Source organism: Sinocyclocheilus grahami, unplaced genomic scaffold (assembly GCF_001515645.1).
Source record: "Sinocyclocheilus grahami isolate Dianchi unplaced genomic scaffold, SAMN03320097.WGS_v1.1 scaffold462.1, whole genome shotgun sequence".
NCBI lineage: Eukaryota > Metazoa > Chordata > Actinopteri > Cypriniformes > Cyprinidae > Sinocyclocheilus > Sinocyclocheilus grahami.
Window position 1 is genome coordinate 1918355 of NW_015505641.1, and position 19448 is coordinate 1937802.

A 19448-nucleotide genomic window follows, 5' to 3' on the forward strand; every position below is an offset into this window, starting at 1 on the left:
TAATGTTGTCATTCAATAAACTTTTGCATACAATTAAAGCTGATGTCTTCTGGACCACGACTGTTTGTTCTACAGGAAGAGAAGGTAGTAAAAGGAAAGTGTCTCTCCACTGTTCCTCATCCGGATTGCCGAGTGGACAGACAGATGATCAGAACCTGGTCTGGGTTATTTAATGTTAAAGGCCCTGGGGTGCCTGGCAAATGGGGTGCCAAGTGCATTCCTTCTTTCCATTTTCCATACCTACTCACTTCATACAAAGTGGGTTATCTGTATTTGAAGGGGGAATGGGCCAGGACTGTTTAATGGGACCTCTGCAGGGGGTGGGCTTGCAGGATGTAGAGCAGAGGTGAGAGGCGCTCCATAGGACATTCCACTTAAACACATAATTTTCATTCCTGTCTTAATGAGATGGAACTTCCGAAATGCACTTTTTACCGTTGCACTCATATAACCCAAATGTGACCCTGGACCACAAAACCAGCCTTAAGTGTAAATTTTTCAAAATTGAGATGTATACATTATTTATACATTTCCATTGATGTATGGTTTGTTATGTTTGGACAATATTTGGTCAAGATACAACTAATTGAATATCTGGAATCTGAGGGTGCAAAAAAATTTAAATAGAGAAAATCGCCTTTAAAGTTATCCAAATGAAGTCCTTAGTAATGCATATTACTAATCAAATTAAGTTTTGATATATTTACGGTAGGAAATTAGCAAAATATCTTCATGGAACATGATTTTTACTTAATATCCTAATGATTTTTGGCATAAAAGAAAAATCTATCATTTTGACCCATACAATGTATTTTTGGCTATTGCTACAAATATACCCCAGCGACTTAAGACTGGTTTTGTGGTCCAGGGTCACAAATATAAAAGGACCATAAGATGCTAATCACAAATGAACACATATACAATGCCAGAAAAAAACACTAATAGTCTTCCTTTAAGAATTGTCCATTAAATACAGGATGAAAAGGTAGATGTTTCTGCTGTAGCCTACCATTAATGAACTGTTTACTCCAAAGCTGCTTTGTTCTTTATGTTTAAGAGGCAAATAAGCTTAATTTTTTAGAGTGGTACTCAAAAAGACTGGAAAGTTTGACACATTCTGAAAATTCCAGAAAGTTAAAATCAACACAGTCAATACCCACAACAGCAACTTACAGATAGAATGAGTTTGATGTTTTCCCAATGTTTCATCTATCTGAACGAAAAGTGTACTGTTACTATGGCTGAACACAGTTTCTGTTTGTGAGGGTCTGTTCACTACCAGGGGAAAAATAGGCACTTTGGCCAATTCGTAACTTGTAAACTAATTTTGGTGGAAATATCTGAAACCTCAACCAAAGCATATATACTTATTTTTTGAAAATGTGCATTTGAATAAGGGATTATGACTTTTTCACAGTGGCCAGACACTCCCAACCAGAATTTGCACCTTGCAGCTAAAAATAAAGTAGCCTATTCATTCAGTCAAGCGTCCTCTCTCCTTGTCGTATTTTAATGCTATGGTTCCATCTTGTGGTAACAATTATTGAAGTTATCATTCTTTTGCCAAGAATTTCCAAATGTGTCCTGGGACTGATGCCATCTATCTGCCTCACTCATCGACACCTCATAAATCTTCACTCCTGTCAGTGAATATGGACCAGCAATCAACACAATGATTCATTTATACTTCGGAGCCTACATATATTCAGATTATTATTATTATTTTTTGACTGATTTAGTAACCAAAACTATTACTCCCAAAGTTTAAAGAGTCGGATTTTTGAGTTTCCAAATACTTTTTGTGGCCACATTACCTTCTTGGTCAAGGACACATGGACACATCTCCACAGGGGGGCAATAATAAATAATAACAGAGGAAGAAAAAATTTAGTATTTAAAAAAAAAATCTCTTTAAACTAATGTCTACTTAAATAATGCTAAACATCAGTGAAAGACAAAAAACTGTAATTTTATGGCCCTGTGTTTTGACTCTAGGTATGAAGTGGCAAATAGACTGTTGCTTTGCTCAGTGAATTCCATGTGCCGTATCTCATACATCACTTGGGGGCAGAATTGAGTGGGGTTTTTTTTCTTCTTCTTTCATTTCTTTCCTGGGAGAACTTCATGGGTTTATAATTGCAGTGCAGCTGCAGAGAGGACGCAGAGTTCTGTAAGATCTGAGGCTGGGTAAGTGCTTCTATTTAGAATATTATGAATAAATGCATAGTTTTCTTTCTCTTGATGCAGTACATACCTGTGATTGTCAAAGACCTTAACAGTTTTGTTTATAATGATGATACATTTAGTAGCTTTGTGTCTGTTTAATGTTACCCTTTACCAGCAATTCTAATGAACAGTTATAAGAATATGCCACTTATTCAACATGACATCAAATCTGTTGCAATAATTAAAGTAAGAAATACCCACCGATTATTTTCTCCTTTGCTCTAGTCTTATCCTGCTACTGCACAAGCTGCTGTGTCTTCTCCTTCTCCAGGCCTGAGCACACAGGAAATGATGCGAAGACTCCAGACGCCCATAGTAAAGCAGCTCTCCAACCCATGTTTGGGAAAGGGTGAGAGCTTTTGATCTGTCTCTCCCTATCCTGCAGCAAGAAACGGTCTAATATCAGCATTTTTAATATCATTCCTTTTAAAATGGCTTTTTTATTGCAGCACTTATTCCATCATCGAATTGTTCACTGCAGAAATTGTTTCTGATTCCTACCAGAAGGGGGCAACCCGGAATGCTATCCTGGGCCCTAAAAAGGGAGACATTGCAGAAACATTTACATTTGCTAATTAAAGGGATAGTTCACCCAAAAATGAAAATTTTGATGTTTATCTGCTTACCCCCAGGGCATCCAAGATGTAGGTGACTTTGTTTCTTCAGTAGAACACATATGATGATTTTTAAGTCCAAACGTTGGAGTCTATCAGTCGTATAATGCATGGCAATGGTAACAAAATCTATGAGAGTAAAAAAAACATGCACAGACAAATCCAAATGAAACCCTGCGGCTCGTGACGACACATTGATGTCCTAAGACACGAAACGATCGGTCTCTGCCAGAAACCGAACAGTATTTATATCATTTTTTACCTCTAATACACCGTGGTTTACGCAAGCGCCGGAAGTGATCTCTCGCGCGTATACGTCACTCATTGTTTACACAGTGCACAGTCATTGTAGGTACGATGGCTAATCAAAATGGTACTTACTTGCGCTTATCCGGATTGTTCAAACCGACTTAAAACTAAAAGATTACGTTCTCTCGCGCAAACTCATTCGGGAGTGGTGACTTTCCACGTATTCCCAACTTCTGAGCCTGCTCGCCTGAAGTTATGGTTGATTGCTCTTCGGCTGGATATCAACATACCCATTAACGTAAACTACGCCAGAGCGCGTACACACCTCACGCACCGGATGGCGTGCGCGCACCCAAAGACAGTTGGACATAGTGGTGTATTAGAGGTAAAAAATGATATAAATACTGTTCGGTTTCTGGCACAAACCGATCGTTTCGTGTCTTAGGACATCAATGTGTCGTCACAAGCTGCAGGGTTTAATTTGGATTTGTCTGTGCATGTTTTTTTTACTCTCATAGATTTTGTTACCATTGCCATGCATTATACGACTGATAGACTGCAACGGTTTGAGTTAAAAATCATCATATGTGTTCTACTGAAGAAACAAAGTCACCTACATCTTGGATGCCCTGGGGGTAAGTAGATAAACATCAAATTTTAAATTTTTGGGTGAACTATCCCTTTAAGGGCACAATCCATCCTAAGCAGACAGAAACATGGGAAATGCTACAATACAAATACCAATTCTAGTAAAAGCAGAAGATGTAGGTATGATACAGTAAATGACAAAAGCTGACATTTTTTATATATAAACATGGGTCCTAAGATTCCTATCTGCATCCCTGTCATGGTCTGTCCTTATAGTTATCTCATGCTCATTTCCTTAGGAAATGTGTGTTTGCACTAAATCTTGAATCTCACGATGTTCTCACAGTGGACTTCCAAGCTCAATTAAGCAATAAGACATGTCAGTAAATATACATATATACTAGTGCACAGAAAAAATTAGTACACCTTCCTAAAAGTTACTCAGAAAATACAATTGACAATTAAAAGTGTTATATAGCCCACTGAATCATTCTCAGACTTAATGCTGAATGGAACCACTTGGGAAAGAACTGTCAGGAGACTCATTTCTTAGCTCAAAAGAGAACAATGGTAAAAGAGGAATACCAACTCATTGTTTTAATTGTGAAAATAAAAAAAAAATTAACAAAGGAAATTAAAAAACAATGGGCTTGTGACAAGGCCCCTGAAATAATCAGGCCTTCACTTTAAGCTTTAATTAAGTGATGAGTGATTTTTTTTGCTAGAAAAAGAGCAGAGGAAATACCAAGTAAGTGTCTCGGAGCTGGCAAAAGCAATGTAAAGAGTGACTGTTTATCTCACAGAGTAAGAATCAGCCTGCAAAAGTGACATGCATAGTTGTTGTCCACAATGGAAATACCTACTGTAGTGCACATTAATGCTGACTACTGTACATCTATATATTTTATATACAATTACATATTCATAGATGTACATATTTACATCTGCATATGCTGTTAGATAAAGTGATTTAAATTGAGGATAACACAAGCAATTTCTCATTTGGGAGGCAACAATATTAGCAGAATTTCAAGAGTAAAAAAAGAGTAGCACAGAATATGGAGAAGAAATGCACCTATAAAGTTTTTTTTACTAATAAGAAGGGCTATTATTTATGATTACAACTGAATAGTGTCATTTTTCAATGTTTAAATCTTTTAAATGACTACACAACTGAACTATACAACCTGATATAGAATATCAGTTTGCAGTTACATCGTGCACAGGATCACTTGATGGCGAAGCACCTCTAAGCCATCAAATAGACCCATAGGTGCAAGAAAACAGAGTGGTATTCATGCATTATTTACACAAGCATTTGCAACCTCAATGTAGAAAGGCATTCAAAGAAACTTGCACAGCTTATATTACAGATCATGGCTCAGTAGCTTCAGTTTAGCTTCTATACTCATCAACCAAGCCATTAAGACCTGCCTGTACTACATTTATCTCCCATAAACCTTTGCACCACACAGACCCTCAAATACCTCAGTCACATAATCCAGAACTCCCTCTTATCGATATGAGGGAGAGAGAATGGGATGGGGAGATATTCAAGCTGGATCTTAATTCCAGCCTGACAAATCAACTTCCAGTTCCTCCCCCTGCCCTGCACAAGCAGCCTGTAATAATACCCAGCACATCACTAGGATTGTGAGGCGTCCACGTGACCTGTCTCCAAGTTTCAGGTCAGGCTGACAGGCGCACTTGGTCTGAGAAAGAGAGCTGCGTAGGTTATGCTATTGGAGCTCCAGTTGGATAAGGTATGAGATAAAAGCAGCTGTTACAGGAACATAAAGGACAACAGTCAGATCAGGTAAACCTACTTTCCCTTTGTCCCCTCACACTGAGTTTTTACGGTTTGATTTCCATATCTCAGTATGTGTGTGTGTGTGTGTGTGTGTGTGTGTGCTGTGGATCATGCTGTGTTCTTCAAATAATCACTGTGTCTAAGATGACAAAGGGTGAGATGGTTTGTTTATTCTATGGTTTCAAATGGATGTGATACAAATAGATGCTGGGCATGCTCCCATGCTCTGGGACAACATGAACAGCACCCTTTCTGTCAACACCCGGTTTAAGCTCTGAAGCAACCAACAGGTATCAGTTTCAGGGGTGATTACCTCTGGACTTTTAGTGACATGATGCCCCATGCAGACCCATGATAATGGCCAGCAGGACTGTTTATCTGGGGCTGAAATGATACGTGCCTAAAGCAAGGTCGGAGCTGGGATTAGAGGCTGTTCTTGGCGGCGAGGGATAGCTGAAGCTGTCAAAGGAGATGCTCCTTTGGCCACAGATTCCATTCACATGGACAGTTGGGTTTAGGAGATCAGCTCACGGATTTATGGGCTGGATTTTAGGGGGTTGTGAGGGAGTAAATCCCAAAGAGTTGGGAAACCTGTGTTTGTATGTACGCATGAGACGGGCTGGGAGGACTGAGCAAGGTCCTGTTTGTAAGCGGTTCTCTGTAGGCTTCGGGGTCACTTTTTGTTGACAGGTGGTGGTGACATTTAAAGGATTAGTAGCTCTGTGGATGTGAGGCTTTCAACCTCTTAAAATAGAGAGAGAGAGGCACTCAAGAAAACAAAACGGTAGTCAGACAACAGCAGTTTCTCAGAGTGTGACTGGACATGGCCCACACAACACACATGCACACGCAAACGTATACCCAGTAATACACTTGAATTGTGGCAGCTAAGAACAGCCGAAGCCGAGATGGCGGTGACGGGGGCTGAAGGTAAGAATGGCAGCAGTCGCACAGCTGTGCATGTCAGTTCACCATAGACAGAGTGTACTCATTTCAGCACCAGTAAATATTTTCAGACAGGTCTTGTAGGTATAGTGGCAGCATAGAAGGACTTCCTTGTTTTCCTTGAAGTGTTTGAGTGCGGTGATCCTAAGCAAAGTTTGGGGTGGAAATAGATGCATTGGTCAATCAAAACAAAAACAGTTGAGAGAAGCTAAAGTCATGGCCTTGAATCAGCATTATTTTTTGGACAGACTTTGATTTGTGTGTTATAGAGGTGATATTGAAGCTTGTGATATTGTGGGAAGATATTTGTGGCAGTTTTATTTCTCAATCAATAGAGCTAGATGGAATATGCTCCAGTTTTGTGCCAGATATCTACTGGTTTGTTCTCAGATGTCTACGGTACCTATGGTTACACACCTGGCAACAGTCAGTATGATGGGCACAAACTCTACTTGATATAGGAGTTTCTCAGAACGGCTTAAAAGAATGGAAACCTTGACAAAGGGATCTGGTTCTTGCCAAGGATAGCATCTGATGTGGCCACTGTGGACCATGTTCCTAACTGTTCAGGGAGAAGTCACACCCAGGGCTCAGACACTTGATCTGTCCTCACACAAACATAACTGTTTTATAGGGCAGTGTGTCTGCAGCTGTGCACTGGCCTAGTGACTGACTCTGCAGGCCTGAATCAATGGCCTTGGAATGCACATGGCATCCCAGGACTATTTACAGCAAGCGTGTTGATATGAGCCATGAAACATACATCAAAGTAACCCTGTTGTTTTGAGCAGTGACAGCAACTCAGGAACTAGTACGGTACTTCTGTAAACTCTTGAAAGGTGACTTTATGAATACAGCAGCGTAATGTTACTAAAGTATGTTTAAATTTGCCCCTATACAGATATGCCACGGCAGTTCCCAAAGATTGCTCTGAGTGATGTGGATGAGGAAGTTCGTCTGCTGGCAGAGAAAGTGTATGCCTCAGCACTGAAGGAAGAGGACACAAAAGATGCCCTGTCCATGTACACTGTCCCAGAGGACTGTCCAATTGGCTTGCAGGAAGCCAAACAGAGGGAGCTACTCAGAGAACTGGCTGAGCAACAGTCAGAGGAAAGCGCCAAACGGTCAGCATCAATTAGTTCTTCAGTGCAGATTGCTATCATTAGCTTCACCTTACTTGAAACTCTAGGTCATTCCAGTCTATGGCGGACAAGCTGGTCTTTGGAACATAGTAGCTGGTTAGATGTTGGCCCAAAGTGGTCTTTTACCAGCTTGACCAATATGGTCTACATAGGTGAAACCAGGTCCACCAACTGGTCAACTATGTAGACCAGAGTGTTTCCAATCCTGCTTCTAACCTGCTGCCCCAGCATACCTGCCTGGAAGTTTCTAGTGATCCTGAAGACTTTGATTAGCTGGTTCAAACATGTTTAATAAGGGTTGGAGCTGACCTCTGTAGAACAGTGACCCCCCCAGGATTAGAAACCCCTGATCTAGACCAGCTTGGATGGGTTAATGACCTTAATGACTTTGGACCATCTTGAAAATATGTCAAACCAGCTACTATCAGAACAATTTTCCAGCAGAACAATTAATGATATGATACAAATGCTTAATGAATTTATTATTTAATTTATAGTCCCATTTTGCTTTTATCCTTTGTAGGAAGAAGAGTTTTAAGATGATTCGATCTCAATCTATGTCACTGCAAATCCCATTAAGTACGGAGAATGTCCGGGGTGTGGTGACACCCCTCATTTCCCCTTCCTCTACCTGCTCCTCCATCTCTCAAAATTTCCCAGAGTATCAAAGAGTCACCATAAGTGGAGACTACTGTGCTGGGGTGTGTAAAGTTAGAATTTACAATCAAGCAACTTTCTCTACTTGCTGTCATAATTTGTTGAAAGTTCAACCACCAAAGACACTTTTAACAGCTGACCATGTTTTAACAATCATGTTTTGTCTTACAATCACTGTGCTCGTACAGATTACAGTTGAGGACTATGAGCAAGCAGCTAAAAGTCTGCTAAAAGCTCTTTTTATTCGAGAAAAATACTCAAAACTGGCATATCACAGATTCCCATGGACCACTGCAAAGTTTCTACGTAATGCAGCAAATGAAAGGTGGACAGAAGAAGATGAAATCCTTCCAGGTACATCTGTATTTACTTAGGGTTCATAACCAGACATGACATGGAGACCATGCTCTTTTTCTAGGTTTATTTTAGGCTCTATAAACATTTCAGTGGAATTTTTGCCCAAGACATCAACATTGAACTAATTTTAGAAGACTTAAGTTAACATTAGTTATTTGTAGCTCAACTAAGAATACTTGAAAATACTGTGCTAGAATGGGAATTATTCTTTCTCCTCTGATGGGAAAACCAGCATTTTTTATGCCGGTCACCAGCAAGGGATTCTGTACCGGTCTACTGATGTCTTCTTACCAACTTAACCAACAATACTTTCTTGGTCAACCAGCTTCAACAGCTTACCTTTTTTTTGTAATTCTTCTGCTCTCCACAGATATCTGTCCCTGCCCTGGTGAAGGACAGGACCCTTACAGCATGGAGAATATTCCAGACAACCTCAATTATCAGATGAAAATGAAGGATGGCATTATTTATGTATATGAAAACACTGAAGCTCTGAGTATGAACAAACCACGCTGTCTGCCTTATCCAGACCTGGAAACATTTGCCATTGACATGAGTCACGTGCTCGCCATGATCGCCGATGGGCCTACGTAAGTCTCCAACCAATATCACCACAGAAGTCAACAATTCTCCTTATCTGCATATTCCAGAATTCTGAGATCTAAAGCAGTATTTCTTCTTTCAACAGTAAGACCTACTGTCATAGACGACTAAACTTCCTTGGGTCAAAGTTTTACCTACATGAAATGCTCAACGAAATGGCAGAACTAAAAGAACTCAAGGGTGTTCCTCATAGAGATTTCTACAATGTCAGAAAGGTATAATTTGAAACACACATCAGTATATGCAAATGTAATTTACCCTGCTGTCTAAACGTACACAAATGCTAACTTACAGGTAGACACACATATCCATGCAGCAGCATGTATGAACCAAAAACACCTGCTTGATTTCATCCAAACAACCTATAAAACTGATGCAGAGAGAGTCGTCCTGGAGAAGGCAGGGGTTAAACTAACTCTCCAACAGGTGTTTAACAACCTGAATATGGACCCTTATGATCTTACTGTAGACTCCTTAGATGTTCATGCCGTAAGTAATGTCTTATCTATATGTTGTATATGTTACAGCCCAAGGATATGCTTCATGTTTGTAATGTATTTACAGGGCAGACAAACCTTTCATCGCTTTGACAAATTCAATTCCAAGTACAATCCAGTAGGAGCAAATGAGCTACGGGAAATCTTCTTGAAGACTGACAATTACATCGAAGGGGAGTATTTTGCCCGTTTGATCAAGGTACAGTCATATTGTCTTAACAAGACTAAGGGTGTAGGTTTGGTTGGTAGGTAAATTCAGTCAAACTATAGAGATGCACCATGTTTTAACCTACACAGATGATATTCTTACAAATATTAATGGATTTTAATGTGTTCATTTCATATATCAGTGTAAAAGGGAATATTTTGAAGCTCTAAACATACATAACGTTAGTGCTTAAGCACAGTTTTGTGTCAGAAACACAGAGACAGTCTAGATACCAACTACTGTGCTAGTGAACAATAGTTTACCTGTTGAGGGTAAATGTAAAGTTCAGCTAACTTAAAGCGGTCATATGATGCGATTTCAATTCTTCCTTTCTCTTTGGAGTGTTACAAGCTCTTGGTGCATAAAAAAGATCTGTAAAGTTGCGAAGACTAACGTTTCAAATCCAAAGAGATATTCTTTATAAAAGTTAAGAATCAACCACGCCTACCTAAAACGGCTCGTTCTAACACGCCCCCACATATCTACGTCACGATGTGGGAAGATTTGCATAATGCCGCGCAAATGTTCACGTAAAGAAAGAACGCGTAACTTTTATTCTTGCTGTAGTATTGTTGTTGCCGCCACCGCCATGTCGTGAAGACGATGTGTGTTTCGTTGTGAAAGCGAAACTACTTTGTTTGGCCTTCCAAAAGAGGATGATATCCGCTTTGTCATGCCTGGAGCTGGTTGCTGAGGAAATACATTAACTTCGCGCTGTGGATCGCCGGATCGGCTTTCACCGTGGACGAAGCGGAGTCCAGCCCGGGGTCGTCACATGTGATTGCTGCAAGCCCACCGGCCGCTCCTTCGTCGAATCCGCTGGCCGCCGCTCACTCAAGCCCTCCGGCCTCCGCTCACTCTAGCCCGCCGTGTGAGACACTGTGTGTTTCATTGTGAAAGCGAAACTACTTTGTTTGACCTTCCAAAAGAGGACACGACTAAAACTCAGTGGTTAAGTTGTATTTACAACACTGTTCCAGAACAGTTCAACCCAAATATTCAGATGTGTGCAGCACGTTTTATAGAGGACTATTTCCTGATCCTGGGAGAGTAGACTACAATGCCGGCTGTTCTGACTCACAGACTGTAAGTAAGTTTTCATATTCAAAGGATTTGCCACTGATGATTCAACCGTGAGTTTTGAGCAGTGTAGAGTAGCGCTTGTTGTTTGTCATTTCTCCGATCACAAATGCAGACATGGTTTTATGTTTACGCGGTGCGATGCAACGCGTAAAAAGACAGTATAAGTCATTATAATCCGTAATTATGTCCCCACTGGATGCAACAAATGCCTCGTTTATAATGGGGTTTAATGTTTTTGTCTCGTCGCTCCGGCCTGACAGGGCATCACAGTATGGTAAGGGACGTAACATTTCCGTCACACGCTTGAGGTATTCGACCAATCACAACGCACTGGATAGCTGGCCAATCACAGCACACCTCGCTTTTCAGACCGATGAGCTTTGTAAAAATCGACGCGTTTCAGAAAGGCGGGGCATAGAGGAGAAACAATAATGCACAGTATGTGGAAAATAATGTGTTTTGTGAACCTTAAACCGCATAAACACATTACATTACACCAAATACACAAAATAACGTTCTTTTTAGCAGCATCATATGACCCCTTTAACATTTACTTTGTTTATTTTATAACATATATTATAACTTATAAATTTTATGCCAAATGTACTCATATATTTTGAATTTAAAGGGGACATCAAATGCCCATTTTCCACAAGTTGATATGATTCTTTAGGGTCTACATGAAATGTCTGTAACATACTTTGGTTAAAATTTATCAATTGTTGTGTAAAACAACACCCATTTTGCATCCATTGCATCCAACATGTTTTCTCACTGACACGCCCCAACTCTGAAACTCTGGGCTTAAAGAAAATTCTTTAGAGAGTTTTCCACTCTGAAAAAAAAGAGTCCTCTTTATCTCTGTCAGGAAGTAGCACGTGATCTTGAGGAGAGCAAGTATCAGCATGCCGAACCACGACTGTCCATCTATGGACGTTCCCCTGAGGAGTGGGAAAGTCTCTCCCATTGGTTTATTCAGCACAAAGTGTACTCCCCAAACATGCGCTGGATCATTCAGGTGCCCAGAATATAGTAAGTAGCTACATCAAATTCTACATTTTCAGAAAGTATTCATTTCTTGTTTTACAATTATCTTATGCTTATTTCTTTCAGTGACATTTTCAAGTCACGTAAGTTGATTCCTAATTTTGCCAAGATGCTTGAGAACATTTTCCTTCCTCTTTTCGAGGCTACAGTGAATCCTCAGAAGCACAAAGAGCTCCATGTATTTCTAAAATATGTAAGTTCAATGTTCATAATACATTTTTAATCAGTGTACTTCATGTAACATTCATGTAACTATTTTAAATGCCACAAGGCCAGATGTATATGGAAACTCCTTTTTAATTAACAAGTTTGAATATTACAGTAATTCCAGTGAATTCAAATCGTAATGTTTATAGCATATAATAATATTCTAGAAACCTGTGTGCTTTCAACATGTTAAACAGTTCAGGGACAATCTTTCCTGCTCCTGTATGAAAAACTTGACTAGTCTGCACAAAGACCAAACCTGAACCCCACTCAACATATTTAAGGATTAATTAAAATGACAAAGGCAAGTCAGGCCCCATTAGCAAACGCCTGACCTCTGACCAATGCTTGACCTCACTAATGCTCTTGTGTCGGAATGGGAGCAAATCCCTGCTTCCATGTCCATGCACATTTTGTGGAAACCTTCCCAGAAGCATGGAAGCTGGTGTCCACATTCTTTTGTCCGTGTTGTTTATTTTATACTTTTTTTGGGTTAATTCCTGATCATAGTTATTGCAATTTTAGAACATTATTTGACATCGTGCACTTCAGATCAGACAGAAACTTTTCCAACCTTTCTTAGGTGACTGGCTTTGACAGTGTGGATGATGAATCCAAACATAGCGATCACATGTTCTCTTATAAGAGCCCCAAGCCTGAGCAATGGACAACAGATGACAACCCTCCCTACAGCTACTACCTTTTCCACATGTATGCCAACATCATGGTGCTCAACAACCTCAGGAAGTATGTGCTCCATTACATCTGTTCCACACACAAACTGGAAAATTCCATTAGGTGAAGAGAGAGGCTACATTTCCCATAACAATAGAAAAATGTCTGCACTGACGGAGGAAGTAAACAGAGATTATACTTTAATATTTGCAATAAAGATCTTCCATGATACCCCCAGGCTTTGATAAACCTTGAATAAGTACTGGAAGCCATTCAAGAAGAAAAGGGTTACAATTGCATGTGTGAGTGTTTCACTATGCACCAGGACATCTATAAATACCACTGTATCAGTAATACACACATATTGGGTTACAACTGAGATACTGTTAAAGCCTGTGGAATACTGTCAGTAGAACAAACTGACATCACCTTTCCACTTTATAATAATGGATTAGGGTCAGTATCCCGGGGCCTCTGAATGCATTGAAGAGGTAAAAATGTATTTACACAGGAATTACAGTAAATGCTACAGAAAAAGTTTCAGATAGCCTAAATAGTGCTTTATTTTGTGACATCTAAATGCACTGGCTTGACTAAATAAAAATGACCAATGACATAAAAGGAAGAAATTTTAGGGGATCATTGATATAACAACTGCAGACAACCATTTTTTTTTCAGTGTATGTTTTAGTATGACACTGTAGAATTTTTACCGTGTCCCTCTGGTGACCCCATTAAAAATTCCATGCCAGAGGATGTGAGTTGAGATACCCACTATGCCCCATTGCAGATGTAACATATGTGACCCTGGAGCACAAAACCAGTCTTAAGTCGCTGGGGTATATTTGTAGCAATAGCCAAAAAAACATTGTATGGGTCAAAATTATTGATTTTTCTTTTATGCCAAAAATCATTAGGATATTAAGTAAAGATCATGTTCCATGAAGATATTTTGTAAATTTCCTACCGTAAATATATCAAAATGTAATTTTTGATTAGTAATATGCATTTCTAAGTACTTAATTTGGACAGTTTTAAAGGCGATTTTTTTTCTCAATATTTAGTTTTTTTTTGCACCCTCAGATTCCAGATTTTCAAATAGTTGTATCTCGGCCAAATATTGTCCCATCCTAACAAACCATACATCAATGGAAAGATTATTTATTCAGTTGTCAGATGATGTATAAATCTCAATTTAAAAAAATGGACCCTTATGACTGGTTTTGTGGTGCAGAGTCACATATAGACAGACAAACAGCTCTTGAACATATGTCAGTGACTTTTATCACAATGTGAAATTGAACCAAGAAATGCCATCTATTTTGCCATCTGAAGCACTAAAAGTCAGTTCCTCCAGGATTTAGCGATTTTACAAGTGCAGAATTGAACACAAAATCAAGCAGCTTGCATATTTGTCTTTATATACAATTCTGTACTTTCAGCAAAGCAGAATTATGAATATTTCTATGCTGATGTCAAAACTGCCTTGTGTATGAGGGACAAGGACCCCAAATTCAGTAATTATGTACAAAAATATTAATTGTAATCTTACAGTCACTAACTTCAATTACATAAAAACATCATGATAATTGGTGCGTTTTCACTGCAATCAATGAAATCTCCACAACTTTTGAGAACAGCCGCAGCAAAATCATTCATTTTAGGCCACAAAAAACAGAAGTCTTGTGGGACTGAAAAGTGCCCAGAATAGCAGCTGTGATGTTGTATGCTAGCCATAGTGCATGTTGTCTCTTTATCAATATATAGTATATTCACTCTTGTAACTGCAACTTTATTTTTCTCATTTGTTCTAATTTCTTGTTATTTGGATATTATATCTGCAACAAAAGGAGGCCTATATTTTTCTGTTGGTTGTTACAGCTTGTATATGTGTGTGTTTTCACAGAGAACGTGGTCTTAGTACCTTCCAGTTCCGTCCACACTGTGGAGAAGCTGGTTCTATCACCCACCTGGTTTCAGCTTTCCTCACTGCACACAACATCTCGCATGGCTTAAACCTGAAAAAGGTTAGAAGTAGAAGATCAGTCCAAACTATTGTGTTCAAAATTAGGAAAATTGGGCAGTGTGCTTTTGAAGTTTAGTTCAAAGTCAAATGCAATTTTATTTTAACAACGTGAAACATAACTATCCATTTTAAGAGCTTATTAGTCAAATTACCAAATATTTTGTACATTCATTGATGGCAAAGAAAATGGATTCAGAGTACAGATCTTCAGCCCAAGTCTATTCATGAAGCAAATGCAGATGAGACATGTGTTTGTTACCACTTCATTTGATTATGTACTTGTGTTAGTGATGAGCCTAGAATCAATGGAGCCTCTGACGCTGCACAGAAACATGCAAATGGAAGCAGGCGGGCCAAAGAGCTTGATCAGAGCATTTGATCTTATGATCAAATTGAACAAGCTTTCATGTAACACATGTGTGTGTTTTTTCCAGAGTCCAGTGCTGCAGTACCTGTATTATCTTGCCCAAGTGCCCATTGCCATGTCCCCACTGAGTAACAACAGTCTGTTCCTGGAATACTCCAAGAACCCTCTGCGAGAGTTCCTACACAAAGGCCTGTGTGTGTCGCTCTCCACTGATGATCCCATGCAGTTCCACTACACCAAGGTCAGACTTACAGCTGGGCCACAATTTCCTACATTTACTTGAAGTACTCCCTGAAATTATGGATTTATTTTATACCTGTAAATACGGTGGCCGAGAGAGCTCAACACGCTGCAAATAGAAAAAAACATCTCCATCAATTTGACAGCACACGCGCTGCAAATAATCACAACACAACCAAATACAGAAACGTGCTGCAAATACAAAACAAACAAAAACAGAAACGCGCTGCAAATACTCACAACACAACCAAATACAGAAATGCACTGCAATTTGTAACAACACAAACAAAGAAACGTGCTGCAAATACAAAACAATTAAACAAAAACAGAAACGCCGCTGCAAATATGCACAGACCACATCGGAAATGTTTAAGGGAAGCGCGTTTCTTTTTTTCTGTTGTGAGAATTTGCAGCCCGTTTCTGTATTTGTTTGTTTTGTGAGAATTTGCAGCGCGTTTCTGTATTTGCAGCGTGTTTCTGTTTGTGTTGCCAGAATTTGCAGCGTGTTCCTGTATTTGTGTTGTGAGAATTTGCAGCGTGTTTCTGTGTTTGTGTTGTGAGAATTTGCAGCACGTTTCTGTATTTGCAGCGCGTTTCTGTGTTTGTGTTGTGAGAATTTGCAGCGTGTTTCTGTATTTGTGTTGTGAGAATTTGCAGTGTGTTTCTGTATTTGCAGCGCATTTCTGTATTTGCAGCATATTTCTGTATTTGTGTTGTGAGGATTTGCAGCGCGTTTCTGTATTTGCAGCGCGTTTCTGTGTTTGTGTTGTGAGAATTTGCAGCGCGTTTCTGTATTTGCAGCGCGTTTCTGTATTTGCAGCATATTTCTGTATTTGTGTTGTGAGGATTTGCAGCGCGTTTCTGTATTTGCAGCGCGTTTCTGTATTTGCAGCATATTTCTGTATTTGTGTTGTGAGGATTTGCAGCGCGTTTCTGTATTTGCAGCGCGTTTCTGTATTTGCAGCATATTTCTGTATTTGTGTTGTGAGGATTTGCAGCGCGTTTCTGTATTTGCAGCGCGTTTCTGTATTTGCAGCATATTTCTGTATTTGTGTTGTGAGGATTTGCAGCGCGTTTCTGTATTTGCAGCGCGTTTCTGTATTTGCAGCATATTTCTGTATTTGTGTTGTGAGGATTTGCAGCGCGTTTCTGTATTTGCAGCGCGTTTCTGTATTTGCAGCATATTTCTGTATTTGTGTTGTGAGGATTTGCAGCGCGTTTCTGTATTTGCAGCGCGTTTCTGTATTTGCAGCATATTTCTGTATTTGTGTTGTGAGGATTTGCAGCGCGTTTCTGTATTTGCAGCGCGTTTCTGTATTTGCAGCATATTTCTGTATTTGTGTTGTGAGGATTTGCAGCGCGTTTCTGTATTTGCAGCGCGTTTCTGTATTTGCAGCATATTTCTGTATTTGTGTTGTGAGGATTTGCAGCGCGTTTCTGTATTTGCAGCGCGTTTCTGTATTTGCAGCATATTTCTGTATTTGTGTTGTGAGGATTTGCAGCGCGTTTCTGTATTTGCAGCGCGTTTCTGTATTTGCAGCATATTTCTGTATTTGTGTTGTGAGGATTTGCAGCGCGTTTCTGTATTTGCAGCGCGTTTCTGTATTTGCAGCATATTTCTGTATTTGTGTTGTGAGGATTTGCAGCGCGTTTCTGTATTTGCAGCGCGTTTCTGTATTTGCAGCATATTTCTGTATTTGTGTTGTGAGGATTTGCAGCGCGTTTCTGTATTTGCAGCGCGTTTCTGTATTTGCAGCATATTTCTGTATTTGTGTTGTGAGGATTTGCAGCGCGTTTCTGTATTTGCAGCGCGTTTCTGTATTTGTGTTGTGAGAATTTGCAGCGCATTTCTGTATTTGCAGTGAGTTTCTGTGTTTGTGTTGTGAGAATTTGCAGCGCGATTCTGTATTTGCAGCGCGTTTCTGTGTTTGTGTTGTGAGAATTTTGCAGCGCGTTTCTGTATTTGCAACGCGTTTCTGTATTTGTGTTGCGAGAATTTGCAGCGTGTTTCTGTATTTGCAGCGCGTTTCTGTGTTTGTGTTGTGAGAATTTGCAGCGCGTTTCTGTATTTGTGATGTGAAAATTTGCAGCGCGTTTCTGTATTTGGTTGTGTTGTGAGAATTTGCAGCACGTGTGTTGTCAAATTGATGAAGATGTTTTCTTAATTTGCATGTGATTTTTTCATTTGCAGCACGTTGAGCTCTCTCGGCCACCGTATGTAAAGCCTGCCCATATTTCTTTTTTAATGGAACAGTTTATTTAAACTTTAGACAAAATATTTTCATCAGATATAGACCAGTAGTGTTCATCATGAAATATTATACCAATAAAAAAAACTATTCTTAAGACCAATTGGGATGTAACTGTTTCTCGTAATAACGTAAGGTATTTTAAACATTTGCAGGGGCTAGTCAATGATTTTATTGCTGTCCGAATCCATGTGTTTTTCTCCCACTACCTGTGTAAAAACATTTTTGACAAACACCAAAAACTACCACCGTAGAATTACATGCTTTTTCAATACAGAAATGTTGTGATTGTTTTACTACTGCAGGAGGCTTTAATGGAGGAGTACGCTATTGCAGCCCAACTGTGGAAGTTGAGCACATGTGACGTGTGTGAGATCGCTAGGAACAGCGTCCTGCAGAGTGGCCTTTCCCATGAGGTAGTGCACATGCTCAGTTCATAACATTATGTAAAAATTTATTCGGCACAACACTGACGCATCTTTGCCATTTTCCCCAGGAGAAAAAGCATTTCCTTGGGGTCAGTTACCTGAAAGACGGACCAGAGGGGAATGACATTCGGCGAACAAATGTAGCCCAGATCCGCATGGCCTACAGACACGAGACACTGTGTAATGAACTCAGCTTCCTCGTAGATGCAGTAAAGTCAGAGGTTGTTGGGTCACAGTAGCTGTCCAATAAGCCCTCTGTGCCCATATATGCATGATTGCTATTTTTATATACAGTAGAAATGGATGCACAGGGACCCAAATGTTATGTAGTTTATTATCTAGTCTTGCTCTGCTTCTCAGATTTCTAATACCCAGCCTTCTCATAAACACTATTGTCTGCCTATGCAATGACTTGAAATGGGCGTTTCAAAAAGGGTTTGGCATGCTTGACATTAGATTACATGGGCACTGTCTCCCTCCTGTGGAGATTTATGAACTATAACCTCAAAACATTTTTGTGCAGCAGAAATAGGCAGACACCGAGATAAATGTCTGGAACATTCCACCGCTGCTATGCATAACATACAAAGAAAACCCCCTAGCTTAGGCGTTTATACAGCCTCATATTTTTGGCATCATTTCCTGTCCATTCTCCACTGTCCTGTCAGTAATAGAAAAATGTAAATAAATGGAACAAGAGACTCTGAAAACATCAAACATGGTTGCAGTTTTAACTAATGCAGCAGGTAATGCTTGTAAAAAGAGAAAAAATATTGCATTGTTTGAATTAATTTCTTTGAGAATATTTTAATGTGTGGAACGTTGGTTACATTTATTTAATGGAGTGCCTGTATCGGGAGGCCAGCATATTTATTCTTTGAATTAACTAATACTGAACTAACTTAATCAAAATGCAGCTTTGACCCAGTAAATTTTTTTCTTTTCTTTTTATGGTTGGTAAAAAGTAATTTAGGAAATAAGTTCTCTCTGTACTTTGTGTGCTTTTCATTAATGTCCTACTTTGCCATGTAATCTTATTTGAACTTCATTTTAAAATATATTAAAATGCTGTATTTTCATAAAATAAATGCAGCACTGGTGGGCAAAAGAGGCTTCATTCATAAGCATAGAAACAATATCTTAATAAATTGAATGTGTCCTTGATGAATAAAAGTAATTTTTTTTGGAATGATATATGGAATATATAAACCAGCAAACTTACACTTTATG

General features: G+C 39.4%; 1 protein-coding gene across 3 annotated transcripts; it reads left to right on the forward strand.

The window, feature by feature from the left end:
* Positions 1–2121: 2121 nt before the first annotated feature.
* Positions 2122–19353, forward strand: ampd3a (adenosine monophosphate deaminase 3a). 3 transcript variants are annotated; one of them, XM_016235085.1, is made up of 16 exons: positions 2122–2187; positions 2452–2575; positions 7334–7556; positions 8098–8275; positions 8420–8585; positions 8959–9178; positions 9277–9406; positions 9486–9680; positions 9756–9887; positions 11848–12011; positions 12093–12219; positions 12817–12980; positions 14815–14935; positions 15369–15542; positions 18096–18206; positions 18287–19353. In XM_016235085.1, the coding sequence occupies exons 2-16, from the start codon at positions 2515–2517 to the stop codon at positions 18455–18457; spliced, it is 2337 nt and encodes a 778-aa protein (XP_016090571.1). In that variant the 5' UTR covers positions 2122–2187; positions 2452–2514; the 3' UTR covers positions 18458–19353. The 3 variants fall into 3 exon arrangements, with proteins under 3 accessions (XP_016090571.1, XP_016090574.1, XP_016090573.1); XM_016235088.1 differs by lacking the exons at positions 2122–2187; positions 2452–2575 and adding an exon at positions 5406–5493; XM_016235087.1 differs by lacking the exons at positions 2122–2187; positions 2452–2575 and adding an exon at positions 6253–6417.
* Positions 19354–19448: the final 95 nt, after the last annotated feature.

Coding starts and splice junctions, on each gene's coding strand:
- ampd3a (XM_016235085.1), top strand. CDS start 2,515: ATGATGCGAAGACTCCAGACGCCCATAGTAAAGCAGCTCTCCAACCCA. Junction 9,888..11,847: donor ATTTTGCCCGTTTGATCAAG/GTACAGTCATAT, acceptor TATCTCTGTCAG/GAAGTAGCACGTGATCTTGA. Junction 12,981..14,814: donor GTGCTCAACAACCTCAGGAA/GTATGTGCTCCA, acceptor GTGTTTTCACAG/AGAACGTGGTCTTAGTACCT.